Source organism: Nanorana parkeri, unplaced genomic scaffold (assembly GCF_000935625.1).
Source record: "Nanorana parkeri isolate BGI_ZX_2015 unplaced genomic scaffold, ASM93562v1 scaffold2510, whole genome shotgun sequence".
NCBI classification, from domain to species: Eukaryota; Metazoa; Chordata; class Amphibia; order Anura; family Dicroglossidae; genus Nanorana; species Nanorana parkeri.
The window spans coordinates 54,155-70,738 of NW_017308778.1; the positions used below are offsets into that span (position 1 = coordinate 54,155).

At 41.4% G+C, this 16,584-nt stretch overlaps 1 protein-coding gene across 1 annotated transcript in view; it reads right to left on the reverse strand.

The window, feature by feature from the left end:
• EVC (EvC ciliary complex subunit 1) overlaps window positions 1–16,584 on the reverse strand; it is an 83,770-nt gene that overhangs the window by 30,020 nt on the left and 37,166 nt on the right. The window contains exons 6-9 of the mRNA XM_018573735.1: window positions 14,573–14,671; window positions 12,715–12,852; window positions 10,585–10,743; window positions 8,502–8,718 (exon numbers count right to left, since the gene is read on the reverse strand). Coding sequence (XP_018429237.1) covers window positions 8,502–8,718; window positions 10,585–10,743; window positions 12,715–12,852; window positions 14,573–14,671 — 613 coding nt within the window. The remainder of the gene's footprint in view (window positions 1–8,501; window positions 8,719–10,584; window positions 10,744–12,714; window positions 12,853–14,572; window positions 14,672–16,584) is intronic.

Consider the following 16,584-nt stretch of genomic DNA (forward strand, 5'->3'; position numbering starts at 1 on the left):
CCTTAACCCCATAGAAGACCTTTGAGATGGACAAAAACGTCATTAGAAAATCTTGTGGAAAGCTTTCCCAGATAAGTGGAGGCTGCAAAGGTAGTGGGGGGAGAATGCGCCATATTAATGCCCATGGTTTGGGAATGGGATGCCCAACAAGGTCATATAGGTGTGATGGGTATCAAAGGTGAAGTTCTGCCTTTTACCATAATGTATTTTTATATCAACTTTCTGTAATCTCCTGCACACCAGAAATCGGTTGATGTGCCAGTGCAGTGAGAAAATCAGCTTCTATTGTACCGCATCATATTCTCATCCTAAAATATTTTAAGGACTGAAGATTGAGGAGATGTTTAAACAGTCTTAAAGGAAAGGGAGTAGGGAAATAATAAGGCCAAAGGAGGATGAATGACTAAGGAAGCTGCAGAGTTTCACAAAATATATGGTGATCATGGACAGGCTATATAATGTGGTACAAATAGTATGAGAGGCACTCTGACCTTTAATCGTAATATGTCCAGTTATTTTGCTATGGGTTTCTTAAATTAAGCTTAATTGTTTGGTAGTTGCTGCACTTCCACCCGAACAGATCCCAAAGTCCATAAAGAGTCTTGCAGAAGTCAATTGGAGTCCTGGAGAAGAAGACAACTCAAGAAGATAATAGTGACCACAAAAATGAATCATATAGATAGGGCTCGAGTAGCAGCTGGCCCTATCTCTTTACGTGATTCAATTTGGTGGGCACTGTTAATGTTATCTTCTTGAGTCCATTTCTAACTCTCTAAGAGATTCCTCTCTGAATTACAGCTCGAGCCCTGATGAAGGGGGTTTAATGTTGGCCCCTGAAAAAAACACGGGCTCTTTGATGCTTTTATATCTCTATTAGGGATGTGCCGATACTTTTCAGATACCAGTGCCGAAACTTGGCATTTTCATGAGAACTACCAGGGTTGCAGCTGGGACCGGGCTTTGGCGCTCCACCACTGTCCTGAAATCATTAGTCTGTATTGTTTTAGAAAAAAACTGTCACATGACAATAAACAAAAATGTACCAGTACTTGTACTTGTACAAGTATCAGTACTCGCACTTGCAAAAATGGTATTGGTGCATGCCTTTGTTTATATTTATAAAAACAAAATCATACATTAAAACAGAGATGTACAAATCCCAGGAGCTCCGTGTGCTCCTTACAAATTAAAGCTGCCTCCTAACTTTTGAATTTTTCTCTACTCTAGTCTTGGAGCTCGAAAAGTATCTATACTTGTACCGAGTGCGGTACTTGGTATCGGTGCATTCCTAATCTCGATCAATAAAACGTTTTTGGAGTCTGCTTTGTTATGTGGTGCATTCATTCTTTACTTCAAAAGCGTGGCACCTTTGTTCTTTGCTTCAATAGGCTATATAATGTGTCCAAAGTGTGTGAATTACAGGAGTTGCCTACCTGAATTACAAATGCTTTGGCTGGTAAAAATAGGACTAATATACATTGCATGGCAAAAAAACACTCTAATATTTAATTGGACTGCCTTTAGCTTTGAGTATGGCACGCATTCGCAGTGACATCGTTTCGATAAGCTTATGCAATGCTACAACATTTATTTCTGGCCAGAGTTGCATTAATTTTTATTACGATCTCGTAGTGATGATGGGAGAGCCAGACTACACAGCAGCAGGTATGAGGAGCTGTGTGTGCAGGGAAAGGGACCCTGACCAGGGTCCACTTGAGACCCTGCAGAGCCCACCATAGAGAGTCTCAGATGGGCTGTGCAGGATCTATGGTGTGTTCTGCAGGGTCACTCTCAGGTGGGCTGTGTGGGCTCTCAGATGGGTTCTGCAGGATCTCAGGTGGGTCCTGAGTCCAGTGCGTTACTAAGTCCAGAGTTCAATGCGTTACTAAGTCCAATGCATTGCTAACTCCTGAGTCCAGTGTATTACTAAGTCCTGAGTCCAGTGCGTTACTGAGTCCCGAGTCCAGTTGGTTACTGAGTCCAGTGCATTACTAAGTCCAGAGCGTTACTAAGTCCAGAGTCAAGTGTGTTACTAACTTCCGAGTCTGGTGCGTTACTAAGTCCAGAGTCCAGTACGTTATTAAGTCCTGCATCCAGTGCGTTACTAAGTCCAGAGCGTTACTCAGTCCTTAGTCCAGTGCGTTACTAAGTTCTGAGTCCAGTTCGTTACTACCGTGTTTCCCCGAAAATAAGACAGTGTCTCATATTTTTTTTTCTACGAAAAAAAGACACAAGGTCTTATTTTCGGGGGATGTCTTACCTGGCTGCAGCTGTCCGCTCTGCCGTCCAGGGAGACAGGAAGTCCAGAGCATCCGGCATCAGCCGGGCACATGTCTGACCCAGCCCGCAGTACTTTGACTCATTCCTCTCCTCTAGGTGACTGGGGGGAGGGGCTATCCATGTAAGCTGTATGGGGCTCCATGATTTCTAATGGCAGCCCTGCCACCACATCCCAAAAATTCTCAATGGGGCTTTCACAATCTGAGCCCAATGAATCCTGAAATTGTCATCTTGGACTATGCCCAATGTGCCATCGTGGAAGAAAAAACCTATTGATGGAAAATAGTATATTCAGGTAGGCAGCTGACATCATTTTTTGGGCACATAATGTTGCTGAACCAATACCTATTATCCAGTGGAAAGCTCTTACCTATTTGCTTAGCTAAATCCAAGTGGTGACTTTTTTTTGGCCAAGCAGTCTATATTAAGAGTGTGTATTTATCAGTTTAGTTGAAGTCTCCCCTTTTAATAAATCTATGTCGATATATATATTATATTGATACTATACAGAACACAATATAACATAGTGAATGCATGCATCATAAATACACTGATGATTTCATTGGCATCCCCGGTTTGAATGGTTAATGCTACATGTTCCTGAACTGTGCAGAATTCATAAGCAGACATTGACCTCAGTTAAATAGAAGTCATTGCACTCAAAGCCCCTCCAGCGCTCAGGCTGGCAGTCAATTTGTTTAGAAGGAATGGCTGTTCTGGGCAAGCATCAGAATACATATATACTCTACAAATGATTCCCAGACTCTTCTATATATAGAACAATACTAGTCTATGGAATGAATCAAGATGAAAAAGTATCTACATATATATTTTATAAGTACCTTTTGCTGTTGTGATCTAACAGGTTTTTTTGGGGTGATCTTTTAGCTAAGATGTTTTTGTTTAAAAAAATTATATTTCAACCCGTCAGTCTAACTCTATCTGAACCCAAAATTTTTTATTTTCTAATGCTGAAGCTTTGATTACATTATCAAAACAACTCTAGTGTGTATTTCCTATTACAATGCTGATGTTATAACAGGGTTTTCCTTTTACAGATATACCAAAAAGGGCTTACAATGGCATATTTAAACAGACCAAAAAGGGAACAAATAAGCAAGCAAACAAACAAGTTAATTATTGGGGTTTACACCTAGGCAGAATACTTGTTTAGCAGCCCTTCTTTTAGTATTGTCACCGTCTTTTGCAGCCATGTTTAAATCATTAAAACCCTGACTACTGATGTACTCAGTTCAGGGAAACAGGCCCACTTTCAAACTGTGATGCAGGTGGGCCCAATGTGTTGGTCTCCTATAACTTTTTTGGCATGCTACTGATTCCTATGTTATAGTATAATGGTAGATTCACTCCACAGCACTCATGTTTGAGCGTATGCGTCGATGATGTGCATTGTGGGAGTTCATTGCAATGTGTTTACATTTTTTTTTATTATTGTTTTTTTTTAAATGTAAAAGAGAAACATTTTCTTTCTTCATTCAGGAAGGTTCCTCAATGCATTTGGTGCAAAATAAACCGTAACCATTACCACTTAGAAGGCACATTTTAACAACTTCTAAAGGGCCAATTTATAAATGATTTCACATAATATTCACAGTTTCACCCAACATTCACACTTTTTTCTAATGGGATTTAATTCCACATTAGAAAATGTGTGAATCCTGGATAAAAGTTGTGTGAATATCTTGGGAAAGCATTTATAAATAGACACCTGTAGTCCTGTAGCTCATGCAATCATAGTCCTGTACACTGTTTAGCATCAGCGACAACAGATCGAGGTATCACTGTAACATTGCGCGGGAATATGTCCTCCTGGATCTCAACTGCGGGCTAGCAAGGTGTGCTCTATGGCCCCCTAGTGGCCAGTGATGCCTGAAAATATGTATATTATGGTGAGGACGGTGTTCAGTTTCAGTCCTACAGTCGTACGCTCAATTAAGAGGGAAGGCGTTTGTAGGTTGAAGGTGACAAGAATGTGCAGAGCATTAATGAAGGTGACAAGAATGTGCAGAGTGTTAATGAAGGTGACAAGAATGCGCAGAGCATTAATGAAGATGACAAGAATGTGCAGAGCGTTAATGAAGGTGACAAGAATGCGCAGAGCATTAATGAAGGTGACAAGAATGTGCAGAGCGTTAATGAAGGTGACAAGAATGTGCAGATCGTTATTGAAGGTGACAAGAATGTGGAGATTGTTATTGAAGGTGACAAGAATGTGCAGAGCATTAATGAAGGTGACAAGAATGTGCAGAGGATTAATGAAGGTGACAAGAATGTGCAGATCGTTATTGAAGGTGACAAGAATGTGCAGAGCGTCAATGAAAGTGACAAGAACGTGCAGAGCGTTATTGAAGGTGACAAGGATGTGCAGAGCGTTAGTGAAGGTGACAAGAATATGCAGAGCATTAATGAAGGTGAGAAGAATGTGCGGAGCGTTAATGAAGGTGACAAGAATGTGCAGAGCGTTATTGAAGGTGACAAGAATGTGCAGAGCAAGAATGGTGGTGAAAAGAAACTTGTGGTTACATTTTGTTTTTCATATGGTTCAGAACGAATTAACCTGATTTACATTGAACCCTATGGGAAAATGTGATTCGGTTTACAACCAATTCGGTTCGCGACCAGAATCGTGGAACCAATTAAGTTTGTGAACTCGAGGCACCACTGTAAATGAATATGAAAACAACTAATTTCCCCAGGTAGATGGGATTTATAGTTTTTAAGCAGACTTGTAGATATTCCTTATTTCCATGGTTGAACCGTTAAACTTTGAACCCACAAATAGTATTTAAGTATGCTATAGATCCGTATATAGAGGGATAAATACCATTTGCAGTCAATATGGGGGTAACACAGGCTGACGCATTGTTACGAGGTTGGAAACAGCTCAAGGCATTTATAATGTGATAGATTTGGGTCTCAGTCTTATGCCACATGTAAAATAAATAATCTGCGCTTCTGGAAAAATGGCTAGGATAAATATATAATATTAATTAAAACCTGAAGCAGCTATGAAAAAAGGATAAAAAATCCTTTAAATGAACAACAAAAATTCCAAAGCGCTAGAGGTGTGGGTTGTATAGAACTTGGTGCAACCAAGTATACAAGTGAATATATAATACAGTGAAAATAAGGGTTAAATGATTTAGCCTATACCCAATAATAAACAAATCAGAAGAAATCCTGCATGTAATCTAGGAAAAAGGAAGAACTAAATAACTCAATTGTATCAAGGGAACTGTGAAAAACAAGGCAGCGTTGAAACAACAAAGAAAATTAGCCACTATGTGAAAGTCTATTAACTAGTGATGGTATCCAATGTTAGTCAAATGTAATAAATTGTTGCATTAAATCATCAAAAAAAGTGTTTAAAAAAACATGATGACCTATCAAAAGGTCTATGAACAATATGTAACAATATGTAGGCGATCCACACAATAAAAAAATAATACATTAAATCGGAGTGTAGTGTTCAGTGGGTGGAAAAAAAACCCATAGGAAAACGTGTACAAGAAAAAAATGTTGACGGTATATTTTTTGACATGACGCTTTTCATCATGTGACTTTTTCAAAAAGAAGGTAGACGCTACCTTCTTTTTGAAAAAAAGTCACATGACAAAACGCGTCAAAGAGGGTAGATACTTGTTTTTTTGCACACAAGTTTTTTAAACTGTTCCAGAGCTACCTGTGTCGGCCGGACTTTTTATACTGCCTGTGTAAGTTGCTACTTTTAATAAATTTGTACATTTTTAATTGCTACACCATGAGGGCTCTCTCCTTTTTTTATTCCTAAAATATCGTGGGACCACGGCGAGAAGTTTCGCTAACACCACATCTGAGAAGATCCATCTTTGCGCTTCTGGGACACCGTCAGCGCTGCAAGGGAGAAGATTAAACACTCACCCTGCTGGGTCTCAGAGTGGAAACAACCGGGTCCAAAATAAAAGCGTGATCGTAAGCCCAAGTGCCCAAGTATTGTTACATATTGTTCATAGACCTTTTGATAGGTCATCATGTTTTTTTAAACACTTTTTTTGATGATTTAATGCAACAATTTATTACATTTGACTAACATTGGATACCATCACTAGTTAATAGACTTTCACATAGTGGCTAATTTTCTTTGTTGTTTCAACGCTGCCTTGTTTTTCACAGTTCCCTTGATACAATTGAGTTATTTAGTTCTTCCTTTTTCCAAGATCACATGCAGGATTTATGCCACATGTACCCAGTAGAAACATTACCTCTATGTATCACTATGCAGACAATTGTTTAAGCAAGCAAAAGCTGGGATCTGTAGTTCCACGGAAATATATATGGAGGAAAACGTTATGGTGCATTCACCCTGGAGCTAGTTGCTTAGCCAATGTGTGATGAATGAAAATTAGTACATCTACAGCTCCGTATAGAGGCAGGTTAACTTAATTCATAATAGAGATCCGTAGTTCATACATGAGGTATATCATAATTGAACAAAGCAGATAACTGATGGTAGCCAGGGCACCCTTAAACAGGATCCCAATATACTTGCGGTTAACAGATGGGTGATCCAAGTGTCTCTCTCCTGTGGAGCTGACTGTAAGGCTGCAGAATCCTTCACATCAAGCAAGGCGTATCAGAGCTGCAGGAGCTGTAGGTAGAGTGCGGCAAGACTTGGCACAGTTCAGAGCTGTGTGCGTCTCGCAGGGGTATTGCCCAGTGTCCACAACAACAGTAGGACGCTGGGCAATTAAAAACCTTGCGGTTTTAAGCTGTCAGCTCAAGCCAGGGGAGAGGAGCGCTAAGACGTAGCGGCGCTGGACGGCTGCGGACTGAGACGTCGGATCGTAGGGAGGTGAGTTTATTACAACCACAAGCGGAGATCTTGATATACTGATGTCCTATTCTCAGCTTGGACAGATCTATGGGAAGAACTGGTAACATGGCATGCCTTTCTTCTTTCCATGGCTAATGTTAAATTGTTACCAGTTGCACTTTTTTTTAGATGTCACTATATTTGATTCTAACAGCAAGCCCAATAAATTTCAGTATAAAAGGCACTGGTCTCACTTATACAGACCAGTCGTTATGCTACCTGATAGAAATGTAATCTGTGAGATAGCATACTTCTATCAAATGCATTATTACCGATGCCACCACTGCGACAGTTCAACTTTTTATTTTCTTCATGGGATATTCAGAGGCTTTATTTGAACAGGCTCTCGCTATACCCAGGTCACTGCAAAGAACCAGTGGTATTTGGACCTTACTAACTGCTGGTGATATTTCTTACAAGTCTGTGTGGCGTTGAATTCCCTCTCTGCCACTTAACAGGAATGTATAATGAGTGTCTACATATTTTCTTTCTTTGTCTATTATGGTCAGGCTTCAAAAAAAAATAACAATTGAAAAACTATTTTCTTTTTTTCCCCAAGTCACGCAACTACGAAACATTACATATCAATATTATGCAGTCTTCTATCCAGCCAGCAGGTTAAGCTGTAGTCTTCTTTTTACATCACTGGGAACTTATCCTTTTCAGCTGCACCAAAAGTTCAAAGTACTCAGCAAGCCAACAGAGTTTTACTCAAGCAGAGCCACAAGGTAACTGGTTCTGCTAAATCATCTTTAGATAACTCATAGTGCTCTAGAAATTATTGTCAATGTATTACATATGTATTTGCAAAACAAAGACTGACCAGAAACCATTATAGTGTCCTTTAAATACCTTAAGGCAATCTGACTGTGAATATGATTATATATTTCAGCTGGTGGTCACAAGGTGGTGGCCACATACATTTAAGTGTGAAAACAGATTTCAAAAGATATCCTGCTCTTCATTTTATTATTTGAAACTAAGAAATCAGTATCTCTTATTTTAGATAATTGTTTATTTTTTCGGAAGCCCTAATGACAACTCTGATGGATCCCTATTATTAGGTTCCTCTGTACATTAGCACAGGAAATGGCACCAAATGCCACGTACAAAAGCACCAAGCTCAGAGAATTTGTGGGTACCTGACCAATCCTGCCCCTAAACCAGAGGAATGAGTTCATCTAAGCTTTGCTTGCATTTAGTGTTGGGATCTAAAATATGTAGCGTAACAGCAAAAGGGTATAAGACTGCCCTTTTAGCATAGGGTGCATGACTGCATGCATAGAAACAGATACTGTAGTTTCAATAGTACATCAAAATCTGAAGGGTCCAAGTAAACACCACTCACCCCTGTTGTACCGCGACACCTCCTCCCAGAATGCTTTAAAGAGATCGGTGAGGTGTCTCTCCTTTTGTTTCACAGTAATCTTCTTCTTAATGGTCAGCTGTTCCAGGGTTTTGGAAACCGCACCGAGACGGCATTCACTTTCCTCCTGTATTTGGTATTTCAACAAATCCACCACCTTCGCCATGTTCTCCCAGCGGATCATCTTTTCTTGCATTTCCTTTAAATTTCAAATATGACAGTTAGATTGTAAAGTTGGCATTTCACAGAGGAAAAATGAAAAGTCTTGGAGCGTATACAGTGGGAACAGCCCACCATTTTAGGGCTTCTGTTTTATCCAGTTGTAGCTGTAATCAGCATGGGACAACCCCTGTCCTGAAAGGGCACTCCTTGTTGGTCTTGCTTCCCGATTCAAAGCCAAGGTATTTTCTGCTCCACTGGATTCTTAACTCCACTCCTCACATATCCTGAGAGAAGTCACATTTGCAGGATTTTCTTCACTTTATACAGGTGACTTAAGTATAACTAATCTTAACCATTTTACTACACTTTTAAGTGCATCACTGCGCTCACCTTTTGGCCTTGTTTCTCATTGTGCACCCGTGCCATAGATGTCTGCATGTCTCCCCTCAATTACATTGCCAGCCAGCGTGCAGCCAATAGGGACTGGGTCCAGGCTGCTGTCAATCACCGAGACTGTGAGTGGTGATGAAGCTTAAAGGAGAACTATGAGGTGAGTGCTTTTCACTCACCTCAATTTTGTGTCCTCCTGTAACCCTAAAGGAGAACTATGGGGAAAAGCCCTGACCCCATAGTTCTCCTTTAAAGGAGCAACAAGCTGTACAGTATGCGCTGGTTGTAGGTCATCATGTACAGGTTTTAGTCCACAGGGCAGCTTGAGGTGACAGCACTACTCCTGCTTACCAAGCAGTTTGGGAGCGTGGTCACCCAGGACAGTAAGGATGGGTTCACACCTAGGCGTATTGAATATGCGCGTTTGTCTGCGTTTCATGACGCACGTTTTTATAGCAATTCGCGGTAAAAAAAAAAGCGCGACAAACGCACGTTTTCGAGGGCTACCTGGCTGTATCCAAGTAGATACGCGTGGCAAATACGCCCAAAGAAGCTCCTATACTTCTTTGGGCGTAGGGCGTTTTGCAGCGCGTTCCTATGCGCTTTAAAACGCCCAGGTGGAAACCATGCCCATAGCCAAATCATTGGTTTTCACATGTTGAGCGTTTTACAGAGCGTAGGTACGCGCTGTAAAACGCCCAGGTGTGAACCAGGCCTAAGTTAAAATTGGCAGGATCACCAGTTAGAACGAAGGTGAAAGGAAGAAAACAAATACAGTGCAGGAACAAACTGAGGGTAAACTACTATGCTTTTTATTTTACATTATAGGTTTACATATAATTCAGTTGCTGGTTTCGTAATTATGAAAGCTATTTCTTCTGAGGAAATTTCTGAAGATGTGACTAGTCGGGGATACTGGAGGTCAGGAGTTAGGGAACACTGCTTTAGCCTACAAACTCCTTGTCCTGTATGGCTGTAGAATCTGGAAGTTTCTGATAATGTTACCCCCTTCCCCACTGAAATCATGGACCCACACACCTGACTCTCTGTATATTTCCTGGCAATCTAGCCTGCAAATATCCTGGGCTGTCCATCACATTACCCTCGTATGTCCCCACTGTCACTCTCAAGTGATGCTGAAGGCTTGCCCAGAACAGTACAGAGAAGCCAGCAGAAGAATAGACAGTCTTTCAGATCAAATTACTCAAAAGGTATCTAGAGTAGATGTTTTGATTGTAGCACACACACAGTTTCCAAGATGCCATTAGATCACTTGTGTTGAGCATGAAATTGCTTTCAAGGGAACAAGAGAGGTAATGAATGCTATTCATTGCTCTGCCCTACATTATATGTTCTGCCAGAAAGTTGAAGTTGCAGTAGAAAAAAAAGCACCTTCAAAAAAGAGTAAGTAGAAAAGTCAAGGCAGCTGACCATATGAATGTCAGGGGAACCCTCACTTGTTTACATGCCCCTTGGGTACACCAAATGTGTATTGTATGGAATGTAAGATTACCATGGTCAACTCCTCCTGAGAGTCACACAGGATGCTCTCCACTGAAACCATTTTTGATATAAGGTTCATCATAATTCTTCCAGCTTCATCATATGAGCACTTCACCTTCTCGTGAAGGAACTGATGGGTGCTCTCGATTTGCCTCCAGAAGCCTTCTAACTGTAGTAGAATAAAGCACAAAGACAGAACTTCATCATTTTTAGCATTAAGGTCTAGTTCCCCAAAAACTCAGTTTTAGATAGATGCACCATCTACTGCAGCTGTTAAAAAAAGTGGCTTCTCCCTGGACTGGATTTTACATTAAAACGAAACTCCAGACAAACATCTGAATACAGAGATAAAAGACACAAAAGGGAGCACTTTATCCTGGCAAAGGATTTGCACTGATGTCTTGAGATTAACACATCCTTATTACACAGCCCAGAGGATGACAGTTGTGTAATCTCTCCACCCAAAGCCTTCTGTCTGGACTGTGAGAGAGCAGCAACAGACAGATGAGGCCATCTCTCTGCTCGCTCCCCGGCCATCAGCATATTCATTTTAGCACATTTGCGTGCAGTATATCTGATTGGCTCCCAATGCTGCCCCTCCCTCTCCCAGTCCGGGGCTGCTATAGGAGTTGATTGCAAGAGGTTAACACCAAGTTAAACTTGGGTACTTTCATTGGTTGTATTTAAAAATAACTTTTCTTTTTGCACCTCAAATAATAGGTTTATTGAGCAAGAAAAGTACACGGTACATTATTATTAATTACTTAATTAAATTAATACAGAGTACAGGTACCAGTACTTCCACTGGCATGGAGCCAGCTCCCTGACCAATCAGGAAGCCAGGCAGCATGTCATTACGCGCCACCCGGCTTCCTGATTGCCTGGGAAGCTGGCTCCATGCTGTTTGGTCGCTCGATACTGATTGGCCGTGAAGCCGGCATCCCAGCCAATCAGCATCGAGTCGGCCAAAAAGCATGAAGCCGTCTACCCGGCCAATAGGAAGCCGGGGCGAGGAGTCATTACCCTGCTGCCCGGCTTCCTGATTGGCGTATTTGCCTTGAGATCAGCTTTAAATGTAACAGAAGTACCCAGACTCCACTCGCTGCAGCAGATGGGTTGAGAGTCAGTGGAGCCATGAAAGAGGAAGTAGAATGTCACCAGCACACTGGCAAATTGGTGAGATAAACGTCTTTTTACTGACGCATGTTGTCACAATGATAACCACAATCATGTTGCAGGGCCACACAGGGTCCCCTTCATCAGACCTTTATTTGACCAATTTGCCAGTCTGCGGTGCCAACCGCAGTCATTGCAGCAACGACTTTACCAGGGGGATCCGTTAAAGGGTGCAGTGTGATGCCCACTGGATTTCAGTGGAGCCGTGAACGCTTGCACTGGACTATGCTACTGGGTTCCAGTGATACAAAAGCATAAGACGTAGTTCATCCTCTCAGTGGCCACCCTGATCTGAAATAAAAGACTGACCTTTGAATAGGAAATCTGATAAATTACAGTTAGATTTGATTTGGCTGGTTGGTGAAATGATTGCAGATTCTCACGATAAAGGAGAATATAAATGTGGTGAATCATATTGCACTACAAGTGAGCTGATGTCTTGAATGGGAATAGCCACCCCCACATGACGTAACATGGCCTGACACTACTGCGTCACAGAGGAGCTTCCAAGGACTGTAACCAAAAAAGATGTTTTATCTTTGGGTGGGCACCAGTATTTTAAATCACTTGCTGCCTTTTTATTTTTTGAAAGCTTTAACAATTACAAACACAGTTTCATTACATAAGTCTATATATCAACCACCCTTTCCACATGGACAAAAGAAATGCATCCTTGCAGTGGGACAGTCCGCCCTACCTGTCTATCAAGATGAAACTGCATCATTTGGCAGTGTTAGAGTGGATCAGGGAATTTTGATAAGGAGATCTAAAGATGCCAACATAGGACTGCTTACTACCATTACCACAGTTCTACGGTGACTGGAATTCTCATAAGATTACAAGGCTCAGCAGAATGTGATCTAATACAATATGTTTAATGGTTGCTGCAAAGAGCTACAGGGTGTGCCATGATATATTTACTATGGATCTTCATGGTGGTCGTTATAACCTATTTTGTACATACATTTTGAATAAGATGATCGGAGTATTCTCTCTCTCTTCTTTCAATGTCCTCCATAGTCTGAAATTCCGAGCCCTGTCCACGAGTCTGCTTGCTGGAAGCGATCCTAGAGTGGTATGTCTGTTCTAGCTCCTCCAACTCCTGATGCAGTAATAAGAAAACAGCTGCATGCTTACCTATACTGTATTTAGTATAACTAGACAAAAGATGGACGAGCAGTCCTGCAGTACATCAGCAAAGCCTATAGTTTCAGGATATAATATCTGGAGAGCATTATTCACTTTAATTGATCCTTAACATCAGATACATTTTCAAGGTAAGTGCATGCGTGAGATCCCAGTAATCCCCAAGGCAATGTCATAATCTGCTTTTTTCTCTAGAAGAATGGCACAATCTTTGTCCAGGGTCAACATCTACTTCCTACACTGAGATGCTGGTTCAGAGATGACACTATCATGTAAATCCTGTGAAGATCTCAGCCACGTTGCCATATGTCACATAGAGATCAGCCCCCTGCTTTAGCCTCTTACCTTGTGACTTGCTACACAGTTATAATGTTGCAGTCTGTTTAATGGGGAAAAGAAGACTGAGGAAATACTTCCTCCTGTCTACAGCTGACTGATTATACCATCTTAGCCCAGAGGTGGGCAATTCATTTTTTAAGGGGCCACATGAGAAACTTGCACGGTTATGGGGGGCCGAGCCGACTACTTCATACCGCACAACGCACCTGCCGTGTGTTACAGTGTGGCATGTGCGTTGCATTTCCATTCATTTGAATGGCACCCAAATGCACCTCCTGGCCACAATGCGATCGACCGTGTCACATGCATGGTACCTCAATACCGTGCGTTGTGGTACAGTTGGAAAATGAGTGCATGCAACACAATGCATCTGCCGCACTGTAATGCATGATAGGTGCATTGAGTGGTACCATGTCATAATCGCACAAAACCATGCAATTAACTCACGGCATAGGTGTGAAGGGGTCCTGAATGAAGCTGTATTGTCCCCGCATAGTATGAGGCACATACCTTTTTTTCTTTATTCTCTCTAGGCCAGAGGTGGGAGGCGGAGCTGCAGGAGAGGACAGAAGATTCCCTTCCATCCTCCTGTATTGCTGAAGGCAGGAACACATTTGACATCACTGGTTGCTAGGACCACCTGGCGGTCCTAGCAACCAATGACTGCAGAGGAGGAGGACCCCTGATGTCATTGGGTGTTAGGATGTCAGCGGTCCTATCAACCGACGATTGAAGAGGACTGCGTCCTGGACACTGTCAGCCAGCCATAACTGAGCGCATGTCGGTGACTGGTCCGTGTCTGAACCACTGGCCGGACAGGGACAGACAAAGGGCTGTAAAATGCCCAGGCCTGTCTTAGCCTAATCAGCTCAAGGCCTGCTTTCTAACAATAAAAGGTAAATATTTTTTTGACTTACATTTATTGCTGTACACTGTGACATGTCACAAATGTATTCATGCAGACAGGTTCACTTTATTTGGTTACATTAATATTGCTCTTGCTGTGTGTATCTGTATGACTATGGTACAATCATTACATTGCAAGCTCCTTCAGGTAAAGAGACTGGAATGAGTGACTGTCAATCAAAATACCTGAAAGGCATGCGCTAGACCACTTGCACTTTACATTATTCAAGAAGGGCAAATGAGAAACACACATTATTCAACAAGGAATAACAAGAAAACACACAAAGTAAGACAAATCATGCATATTAGAAAATTTGTCTTTGGGCTGTTGCTAATTCATCTTGATTTAGACAGTATCCTGAAGCACCTCTTTAATCAACGTTCAGCATAACATACAATCTAAGGAGGCAGAGGGGAAGATGAAGCCTTACAGTCTCCTTTGAAGAAAGGATGTGCGTGTACAGGTCTCTATCAATTTTCTTCTCCAGCAGCAGGTCAGTCAGGCTGATGCGAAGAATCTGAACAAACATCTAGAACGCAGGATTATAAAGAGGAAAAATCAATGTTGTAGTAAATGCAAGGTGTGAGAGTCAGAGCAGAGCAATTTTTTCCTCACCTAATGCTTACAAGTGCCGTGACCTTTCTGCCACAAAAAAATAATGTATCCTCATTTTAAACATCATATTAAAGAAAAAGTTTACAGTGCAGTTAAAAATCTAATCAATGTGGTAAAATGGGAACATACTGTATATAGGGGCGTATCTGCCGCGAGGCAAACAAGGCGTTTGCCTGGAGCGGCAGATTCCCCGAGGGCGGCAATTGCTGTGGTCGAGAGAAGGGGAGAGAACCGGAGGCCATCGTAGCAGCGTGGACGCGGACGGCGGCTTGCGGCGGTGTCTAGACAGCGGGCGGCATCGTTGCTGTCTTGCCTAGGGCAGCAGGATTTGTAAATACACCACTGACTGTACAGCCAGACTGCTTATACCACAGACAGATGTATGAATGTTTTCAGAACACACCAAGGTCATAAGTGACCTCACACCGCAGGTACATGAAAGGGCCAAAAGTCTGTGGACATCAAACCATCAAAGCTACAATATGCACATGAGCATGTCGACACCCCACCAAATTATTGGGTTCAGATGTTTCCAGTGAAGGGTACTGTAGCAACAGTTTAGGGAAGGGCCTTGCGATTAATTGAAACGCTGATTGCAAGCCAGGTCTTCTTATCCCACATCAACCTGAGCATCAACCTGACCAAACAAATTCTATGGGTTGAATGTGCAAAATCCCCACAGACACACTCCAGCATTTTGTGGAAAGCCTTTCCAGAACAGTGGAGGCTGTTATAATTGGAAAGGGGGCTCCAACTCAATGTTAATGACAATGGTTTTGCAATGATAATCCCAACAAGCCCAATGGGCATCAGTACCTGACCTCACAAATATTCTATTAGCTGAATGGGCAACAATTACCACAGACACACTTTAATATTCTGAGGAAAGCCTTTCCGGAATTGTGAAGGTTGTTATAGCTGCAAAGAGGGGTCCAACTGCAAAGAGGGGTCCATGGTCATGGTTTGGGAATGGGAAGTACAACCCATATAAGTGTAATGATCGGGAGACCACAATTTTTGCCCATACAATGTGGAACTACATGACTGCCTATCTAACAGGAAAGTAGCACTCAAACATATTCTTACAAAAAAATGTTAAAAGGAAACATGAGTTGGCAGAAATATGGGGGCTGCCATTTCTAACCTCCTTCTGAAGATGCTGGTTACCTGGCATTTTTCAACTGCTTTACTTTTTCAGTCACAGACCAGGAAAAGGCATACAGCCAGCAATGTCACAGTAAAGCCTGGAATACTCATCTACAGATTTGTTTAAGGTCTAAAACACAAACATTATTGAAGCCAAACCTGGCAACTTGAATTTTCAAAAGATCAAGATGTCAGCAATAGCAGACTCCAGCTAGAGGTGATTAAATAAGCCAGGCCATGCAATAAGTAATTTTCAAATGCAGTAATCCACCACGTGCAATGAAATCTTCTACTGACTCTGGTAACATGGTTGCTTTGGGTAATTGTGGTTTCCACCCCATTACTGCACTTTGCATTTACATTTTTACCTTTGACACTCTGACAAGATATTGCCCACACCTTACAGTGTGGCTGTTTTGATGCGTGCAGTTTTATTCAATCACTTTCTATTGACTTTTTCAGGTTAGAGTAAAAAAAAATAAAAAAAAAAATTAGGCAGAGTGAAAATGTATTTTTCTTGATAGAGTTTATTGTATTGAACTATATTTTTATCTATTCAAACCTGTCATTTACGATTGAATCTAAAGTTGATCTAATAGTAATCAAACATGTTTTTGACAGCAGCAATTGATTTTTTTTTTTTTTTTTTTTTTAAAAACAAAATTTTTTAAAAAAAAACAA